Source organism: Anser brachyrhynchus, assembly GCF_964034855.1.
Source record: "Anser brachyrhynchus genome assembly, chromosome: 9".
Taxonomy (NCBI): domain Eukaryota; kingdom Metazoa; phylum Chordata; class Aves; order Anseriformes; family Anatidae; genus Anser; species Anser brachyrhynchus.
Window position 1 is genome coordinate 19065863 of NC_137703.1, and position 8819 is coordinate 19074681.

Here is an 8819-nt window from a genome sequence, read left to right on the forward strand (position 1 = left end):
TAGAAGGTCCTTGGCCACCAGGACGTGGAGAGGAGTGTCCCTGCCGGCAGCCCGGGGAGCACAGCGCTGCCTCCTCCTGGGCCTCTGCCCCATGGGGCCGAGCAACATGAGGCTGGAGGCTGCGGGAGGGGAGCACCAAGCAGCCCCACACTGCCCCCGAGAAACCCCTGGGGGCTGGAAATGACAAGATGTATCCACCACCCCACAGGCCAGAGACACCTCCTCCTGCTGCGTGGGCCCCCCACCCGCAGCACGGCGGCCCCACAGCACACCCCTACCGCTCTCACACCGGCCCCTCTTCAGTACGGGCTGCTCCAGGTCTGCGTGATGTCCTCCTGCCCAGGAACAGCTTCCTTCGGAGCGAGGCCTCAGCACGCAGAGTACAAGGAGCAACAGCAGGTCATCTGCGGGACACGGATGACACCCGATGGGAAGAGACCTTGGTGGCAGCACCCCTGCAGCTGCACATAGCTTCACGCGGCGGCTGTGAGGGGAAATCTGCCTTGCAATTAGAGGCACCGAAGGCAGGAGGCCCCTTCCGGCGGCCATCAGCTGCCCCCAGCCCCGCCAGCACCAGGCAAGAGCTACCACCCCTCCCTGGCAGGGCTGGAGGCCGCTGACCATTTCTCTGCTGGTTATTAGATTGTTCACGGCTCTCAGGTTTGTTTGAATAAGCTCTTTTGTCCTATAGAGCTTTCCCACGTCCCTTCATTCGCTAGGCAGTCGCGTGTCCCGAGTCAAAGAGGAGCCGGGGCCACAAATTCCTAAAGAAACTTTTTTCAGAGCAAGACATCTGCGTTGGAGGGAATCTGCCAACATCTGCCACACTTTCCCCATTTTCAAGAGCCTTTCTTTCCATCTTAAAAAGTGCAGGAACAGATGTTAAAAGTTGTTTTCTTTCTACAGGGTGTGAAATGTAGACAAATAGCAAAAAAGAAAACTCCAAGCAGCACCGACCCCTTTCTCTTCCCTTTTTTTGGAAAGCTCGGGAAAAAAGGGAGGCTTTGTTTACTAAGGAGAATCCCCTTTTCAGTGAAACCTGGCAGTGCGCAATGCAAAAGTAAAGCAGGAATTTGCAAAAAGCTTCCTTTAATGCTCTGTGCTCATTTGCATTTGCCTGTTTGGTCCATACAATCCCGAGCACAGATGTCGTGCTTCCCCCTGAAAGGCAGGGCAGCTCTCCCGCCTGCGCACCCCCTTTCCTTTGAAAATAAAGGGTTTTGCTCTGAATGAGAGGTGTAAAATAACTGTTTACAGCAAAAGCTGCTCTTCTTTTTCAGTGAAACGCTGTCTTACAAATGAACCTTGAAATGAGCTCACCGAGAGCAGAGGCCAGCGGGGCAACGAGGGCTCTGCGAGCAAGGGGCTCCCCAGAGTCTCGGGGCTCAGCTGGGGCTCCGGGGCTGGGCGCTGGGGGCCGCCAAGCTACTCCCCACCATCCTCAGCACCTCCCCACCAAACACACACAGCCTGTGCTTGTTTCATGGCACCAGTGCAGCCCCTTGCAAAAGGGCCTTGAGGAACCAGATGCATCTTTAAGGTCCCTGCCTGCCCCAGCCATTCTACGAAGGCAGGTCGCCAGCATCGGGGCTGGGGCAGAAGGGGGCCCCAGGCAGAGGGGGAGATTTGAGAATGGCTATGAGGGGACACACAACCCATGGCTTCGCACTCCCAACCCTCCTTGCCAGGCCGAGAGCAGCATTTCAGCGGAAGCCCCTGGGCAACCCTCTCGCAAAGCATCCTCCTCACAAGGCACGAGCAACAGGGTAGAGGTTAAGGCAGAAGCGGCAAGTCCAGGCCAAGCTTGCTGATGCGCAAGCACTTTCTAACTCTGGACAGTGGAAAATCCTCTGGTTTTCTGTGCAGGGGACAGATCTGATATAAGGTGCCCATCCCCGCTCCTGTGCTGCATCACCTTCACTTGGCACGAAGGACAAACTGTCCCCTCCCATGTCCTCCTCTCCCTGCGAAACAAACACCAACCCATCTTGGGCTCTCCCTCATGCACCCTTACCAAGCAGGGCGCTTATAAAACCATGCAACTGCACCCAATACCTGCATTTGACTAACAACCTCAGCCTGCAAGATACCACGTTCGGGGAGATGTTTTCATCATGAGCCCAGGCAGCAGTGCGTGCAGACACGCTGCAAATATGTTTGCATTCACGCACACACAAACATACACCCACACAGTGTTTAAGCAAGGGACGTGATGTCCTTGCTTTTATTCCTAGGGTACATTACCACCTACGGTTGAAGGGGTGGAGTGAGGGCTCTGCAGCTGCAGCGCTGTGATGGGAAATCCCAAGAGCAGCTCGTGGTGGCTTTTGGTGCTTCTAAACCACTCGAGCTTCTTCCTGTCCATTTAAATAAGGTGGCACATTCAACACCACCCTAAAGGGCTTCACCTGCGTGACTCAACAGGACACTGCCAGATCCTGCTCATTAGCAAAGCAACTGTCAGAAAGCAAAAGCGCAGTCATGAAAGATGCCTTCATACTCCCCCTCAAAACCAGACAGAAGTGAGGAAGCATAAAGGCACATTCCCATCCTGTGCCAAGTCTGCTTTGAAGGCCCATGTGCTTCCGCACTAGCATTTCAGAGGATTAGAAACAAACAAAAAAACCCTTCCCCCCAAAACACCCAAGACTCCTGGCAGCATGAAAGGGGGGAAAAAGCAAACAAGTAAAAGTCCCACAGAATTAGCAGGACTGAACTCACCTCTAGGTTTGCTTGCATGTGCAATTGTCTGTAAGTTTAATATTAAATACTACACAGCAGTCAAAAATTAGAAGAGCTTCATATTTCCTACATCTAGCTGTGTACAGCAGAGAATTTGGGTTCTCAAGAGGCAAATGAAGTGCTTTCCCTAGAGGATTTTTTGATGAATACAGTGTTTCTGTAGCTGTCTGCTGTCAACAGTTTTTAATCGATCATCGTTACCTTGCAATAATAATTCCCGAGAGCAGGAACTAGTCGATCAAGCACTCTATTATTAAATTAAAAGGCTGCTTCAAAGATTTAAAGTGATTGAGGCTCAGGTTAGCAGGTAAAAAGCGGCACTGGCTCAAGGAGATGCAGGGAAAAGAAAGATACATAGGAGGCATTTTCCCAGGTGTAACTCGACTGGTTCCCAGCTATTGTTTTCCTCCCTGGGAATCTGTGCAAATTGAGCACGGAGCCATGCAAGCTGCTCAGAGCGCGCCCATTTTGCTTCCCTCCTTCCTTAACAAAAGATCCCTACAAAGCAAAGCTTTGGAGGCTGGACATCTGTCGCCGTTTGGGGGGGCCGGCGTGGTCATTGAAAAGATGCAGTGACCTGTCAGCTTTGATTGATGGCCACAAACCTCTGGGCTCGACCCCTCGTGTGGGAAAAGAAGTCCCGCCAAGGCAAGTCCCCTTTCACATGCTAATTCTGGGTTATAAATACAGCAGAGGAGCAGAGGAGAGGCAAAGAGCCCGTCGGGACAGGGAGCGACCTACTGCCCGAGTGCCTCCTCCGCGTCCCCGTCCTCGCAGCGTCCCGGGGCGGCCAGGCTGGATTACAATGACCGCCACAGCCACGGCCAGCGGCGTGCACAAGCTCTCCAGCAGCACCAAGGAGGAAAGGAAGGTAGGTCCCAGCCACGCAGCCTCCCGCGACGAGGGCCGCGCGCGCCCAACGGGAAGCCCACGCGCGGATGGACGCTGGAACTCGGCAGGTGAATGATGGGGGCTACAGACCTCTAGGAAAGAGAAACACAACATTTGCATCCTCTTATTATAAAGAGGTTTTCCCTGAATTTAACCCACGTGGGTGTTTTTTTTCTGCTTCCTTTCTCTGCCTTAGAAAGGTTTCTGTCTTTTGGTTTCAGTTGGGTAAGCTCTGGTTAATAGGAGTGTAAGTAAGAGAATTCAGAGCTAACACGACCCAAAGGACAGGCCCTTACCAGAGCTAGAGAAGGCACGCTCCCCATCTGTAACTTGCCGAGTGCCGTGTCGTCCTGCGCTGGTTTCACACAGGGATGCGACCTTCCTGGCCCCAGTGAAGCCCACACAGCCCTGTTACGCCCTCGCTCCACTGCGGCAGAGAGATAAAAAAGAAATCATCTGCAATTCTTCTTCCTCCTCCTTTTCTCTTCCTTGCCAGCTAAGGAAGCCTCTCATTGAGCGGAAGCGAAGGGAAAGGATTAATAACTGCTTGGACCAGCTGAAAGAGACCGTTGTGGGCGCGTTTCACCTGGATGTAAGTGTTCACTTTTACACAGATGTTGTCCTTCTGCTGATGGGGACTGTTTGGCTTTTGGGGGACAGGAGGGGGGCTTTGTCTTTTGGGAAACTTGGCTTTGCACAAATACTTCATGGCCTCTCAGCTGCTGAACTCTCTCTTTATTAGCAGTCTAAACTCGAAAAAGCAGACATCCTCGAAATGACAGTCAAACACCTCCAGAACATCCAAAACAGCAAGCTGATGGGTAAGTGCATCTTCCCTACAGCCCCTGATGCTCAGGGCAGCCTTGGGGGTGTCAGGAGAGCACAGCACTGCGCCTTTAGTCCGCTGGCAGCTGGGCAAAAGCCTCCTTCAAACCTGTTGAGGCCCGAGCTGCGGGTCTGGGCTTGGCTTTCACCACTAGATGGGGAGCTGGAGCTGAACGCCTGGTAACCCACGGAAGCTTTTTCTTCCAGTGCCGGTTTCTCCTTTTGTTCCATTTTGGCTCTACTTGCTGGTGGGCAGCAGGATGCTGAGGCGGCCTGGCCAGGCAGCTCGCTCCCCGCACCACCTTCCCCTGAACCTTGCAAACCACTAACATTATCATAAAGCCCAAGCGAATTAAATCAGGCTGAAAACAGGGCAGGAAGCAATCTACCTACTCTACTCCAGGAGCCAGTATCTTGGCCTTACATAATACATTTTCAGTGTCTCCCAGTGTCTTAAAAGGGCCCCAAAAGGCAGTTATAGACTGGCAGGGGAGCTCCCACCAGTAGCCTGAGATATCCCTGTTCCAGTGGGAAACTCCACCAGGGCACCTGAGCCCTGTACCCACTCCAGCCTGGACCCCAGCACTGCTCTCACTTGCACCGTTTGCAGAGCTTTTGCCTCACCATGGGAGCAGCAGGGCACTGACCTGCCGCAGCCCCCCTGCAACGGTTTCAGCTGGATGCGGTTTCAGCAAGAAGCCCCCACAGGGGCCAATGCAGACGGGAACCTGTCAAATGTTTTTAAGTTGGAAGTGCAGGTTTTACCCAATTACCAACTCCAGTTGCCTCCTGTTCAATGCAGCTGATTCCAAAGTGGGCCTTGAAGCTCAGCAGAGGTACAGCACTGGATACATTCAGTGCATGCACGAGGTCCACAACCTTCTCCTCACCTGCGAGTGGATGGACAAGACACTTGGGGCCCGACTGTTAAACCACCTGCTGAAATCTTTACCGAGGTCTGGTGAAGACACCTGCAAAGCAGCATTAAGATCTTCCTGCCCATCTCAGCAGCCTCTCTTGACACCAAAAACCCCACTGGGCCCTAAGGGAAACTCTCCCAGCACAAATCCATCTCAGGAGCACTTCTACCCAGTGGAGAACAAACAGGCTTTCAAAAATTCATTCCAGCTGCCATCGCTGTCGGTTTTCAGCCAGGTTGATGCTGTGCCTCCCAGACAGGTCCTGCAGCTGAATTTTTCCCATAATAACCCTAGTATGGGGTCATTAGATATGTGGAGACCATGGTAAAATGTGTTTTCAAATGTTTATCCTAACCTTAGACACTTATGTATGTATCTTATAGATATGTTTCTTTAAAACACTTGTGGAACAAGTCTGTTCCTGTAGGTGTACTAAAGACCAGGGTACTTCAAGCCGAAGTAAACCTATGTGTAGCCTGCATTGTAGAAGGCTGCTATTATTTTGTATTTATTTAATACATCTAAATTATTGTATAGAATCCTCTCATGTTCTTTAGTGTATATTAATTATTATAACTTTCTTGTCTTACATTCCTAAAATAATTATCTTTCTATTAATAAAGAAACAAGACAATGAGCAACAACCCCTCTTACACCAAGCTTACCTCTTGGGTCTCATGTCGCAGCTGGGATCACTTCACTGGATAAAGTAGTTAACAGTCAATTTCTTCTTCCTTTTTTTAATTTTTATTATTATTATTCTTGTGCAACTATTTCAGTTCTGATTCCTGTAACAATGCTGCTATGACTAGAAAAAAAAGAAAGGGAAAGATGTGGTTTAGACATTTTAGACTGTTCAGAAATACTATCTGTATTGTTCACCCTAGATGTGCTGTTTCCAATGCCTGACCATGCTGATACGACTGTTAAACTATTGAGCTAAGTGTATATATATGTTACATATAGTTACATTTAGGGATTTTTTTTTGTTTATTCTAAATAAACTTTTGGAAGACAATGACTGATATTTCTCCCAGCCTTGTTCTGTCCGCTCTGAATACACAATACTTGGGGATCTGCTTTTGTTTTCTTCTTTCACAAACAGTTTTCCTTGAAGCAACTGAAAGAGTGTTCAGGTTTTTTGACCCTGATGCTTTGTAGAAAAAGCAGCCCACTCATGCACACACACACCTACACGAAGAATCACCTGGATCATGGTAACGCTTAAAAGTTACAAAAAAAACAAACAGGAGTTGGGCTTATTAATCTGGGCCAACACTTTAGATTTTACTTCTAAGGGAATCACAGTCAGACTCTGAAGGGCAGAAGGTGAAATAACCTACCAGTAAGACTGGGACAAATCTGCTTAACTTGTTGACAACATTTGGTCACAGTTTTTCAACTCAAAGGCAGTTAAAAGCTCTTCACAACTAAAAGAAAAGAGCAAGGATCTCTTAAACAAACACAGTGCATACTAAATAATGGATCCCCAGTTCAGAGAGACTAATTATGCAGTGTGATCTATTTGATGATGTGTTGAAAGAGTGAAAACCATCACCTCTGGCTTTAGCATCCTTTTCTGTGAAGCTGTCCCTTTCATCCATCACTCTTGAAGAGCTATTAGAAGTGGTAGCATAAGGGTGGTAGGAGCAACAACTGGCTTACATGAAAAGAGGCAGCACTGTTGCGTAGCAGTGCAGATTTCTTGAACTGGGGGGGGGGGGGTAAGAAGGCAATTCTGTATGAAATGTAGAATTGTACGTATTTTAGTGCAACCTCAGCTTCCACTCTCCGACTGAAAATTAGGACTCCCCCAAGATGAAATCAGTGAAGGGAACCTCCAGAGGAACAGCAATACAGAAAACACACCCAAATCACCCCCACCACAAACATGCCTATTGCAGTGGGGACTGGAGCCAGCCCAAGCAAACAGCAGCAGCAAAGTCCACAGGACACTCACAGGTTGTGAAAACATCCAGACAAAGTGAACCTCAAGATCCCAAAAGAGGAAAGACATTGAAGACCTTCAGAAATCAGTATCACATATTGCTGAGCTTAGAGAAAGCCCCACCGCCACCTCAGCACCCATTACTGCACCCACTAGAGAAACCTGTACTGCCCAGCACTGAGGTCTGCACACAGTGCAGCAAAGAGGAGCAGATCCCTACCCAATTCGGGGCCCAAAACTTAACAGTTTTCCTCCTAGATCGTCTCAGTAATGCACCTTATCACACTTCTGGCAACTTCATTGTTACACTGGGAGAGGGGCTAGGAAACATTCTGGTGTGCTGAAAATACTTTGCTATGTTTTGACAGCATCAACTTAAAGACATACTTTCCCCTAAAAGCTGTAAATCCCCAGTGACTGTAATTATCAGCTATGGTTACTGTGCTGAAAAGGGATCAGTGGGAAATACGTATTTCTCACCATCTCTGGTTGTTTACTTTATGCATTTGGAAATACTTTGTGGTTAGTGAGTTTTATTATTTCCTGTTTCTAATCGGTAAGGTTTGTTGTTTTTTTTTTTTTTTTTTTTTTTACTTTCGTGGGTGTGGAGGAAAGGGTCACATAGCAGCTGGTGAGAGATTTAAAAATAGAAAAGTGAGACTGCAGTGCTTGGCCAACAATCTCCAGGAGCAGTTTTAGTACAAGACACTAATTTGTCATTGCCTTCATTTCCCACCAATGGCCTCGTTTTAAGCCATCTCCATGCCACATACCTCCGTACAAAACCTGCTTTGGCCAGACGGAATCCTTTGCACGTCACCAGTTGTCAGTAAAGAAAAAAATTTCTTTAGGAAGGCAAAATTATTCTTAACACTTCACGTGCGTGGAGTCAGCTGTTACTTGTGTCTGACGAAGGAACCCAGTATTTACTTTCCAGTATTTTACTGTCCTTGCTGCTGGCCAAGCAGGCAATGCAAAGAGATGGGGCTCATTTTTCTCCTCTGGACCTATCTTTTAACAAGATCACAGCTTCCCAACCAGCTGGCTAATGCAGAGTGAAGACAGTACTTCCCGGTAAGCCAGTGTTTGGAGCTGCACCGCTACCCGAAGCCTGGCCCAGGCTGCAGCAGGTGGCTGCAGCAGGGCCTGTCGCCTATGCAGGTGCTACTTTAACATCTGCACCAGGCCCTGGTAGCGGTGTCCCCTGGCTGCTGGCTGTGCCCCAGCACAACCCAGGGCTCAGACACCTGGATTAGGCACCTCCAAGGTCGCAGCACAGCTCCCACCTGGGACTACAGGCCCAGGGCAGGAGCGGTCTGGAGGCGCAGAGAGCGGGGATGCTGCACACCCAGCTCTTAACCTAACTTGCACACTGGAAACGGCCACGACAGGCACCCAGACCAGATTCCTCAGCATGGGTACGGCCAGACAGACCTGCTTGCTAGAAGTGGCCACAGGATGCAGCAAATCTCACGCAGCACATGGAGCACACG

General features: G+C 49.5%; 1 protein-coding gene across 1 annotated transcript; it reads left to right on the forward strand.

The window, feature by feature from the left end:
• Positions 1–411: 411 nt before the first annotated feature.
• On the forward strand, positions 412–6025 carry LOC308200094 (transcription factor HES-4-like). The gene is made up of 4 exons (XM_080605234.1): positions 412–3613; positions 4130–4225; positions 4376–4454; positions 5261–6025. The coding sequence occupies exons 1-4, from the start codon at positions 3407–3409 to the stop codon at positions 5704–5706; spliced, it is 828 nt and encodes a 275-aa protein (XP_080461360.1). The 5' UTR covers positions 412–3406; the 3' UTR covers positions 5707–6025.
• Positions 6026–8819: the final 2794 nt, after the last annotated feature.

Coding starts and splice junctions, on each gene's coding strand:
- LOC308200094 (XM_080605234.1), top strand. CDS start 3,407: ATGCTAATTCTGGGTTATAAATACAGCAGAGGAGCAGAGGAGAGGCAA. Junction 3,614..4,129: donor GCACCAAGGAGGAAAGGAAG/GTAGGTCCCAGC, acceptor CTTCCTTGCCAG/CTAAGGAAGCCTCTCATTGA. Junction 4,226..4,375: donor TGGGCGCGTTTCACCTGGAT/GTAAGTGTTCAC, acceptor TCTCTTTATTAG/CAGTCTAAACTCGAAAAAGC.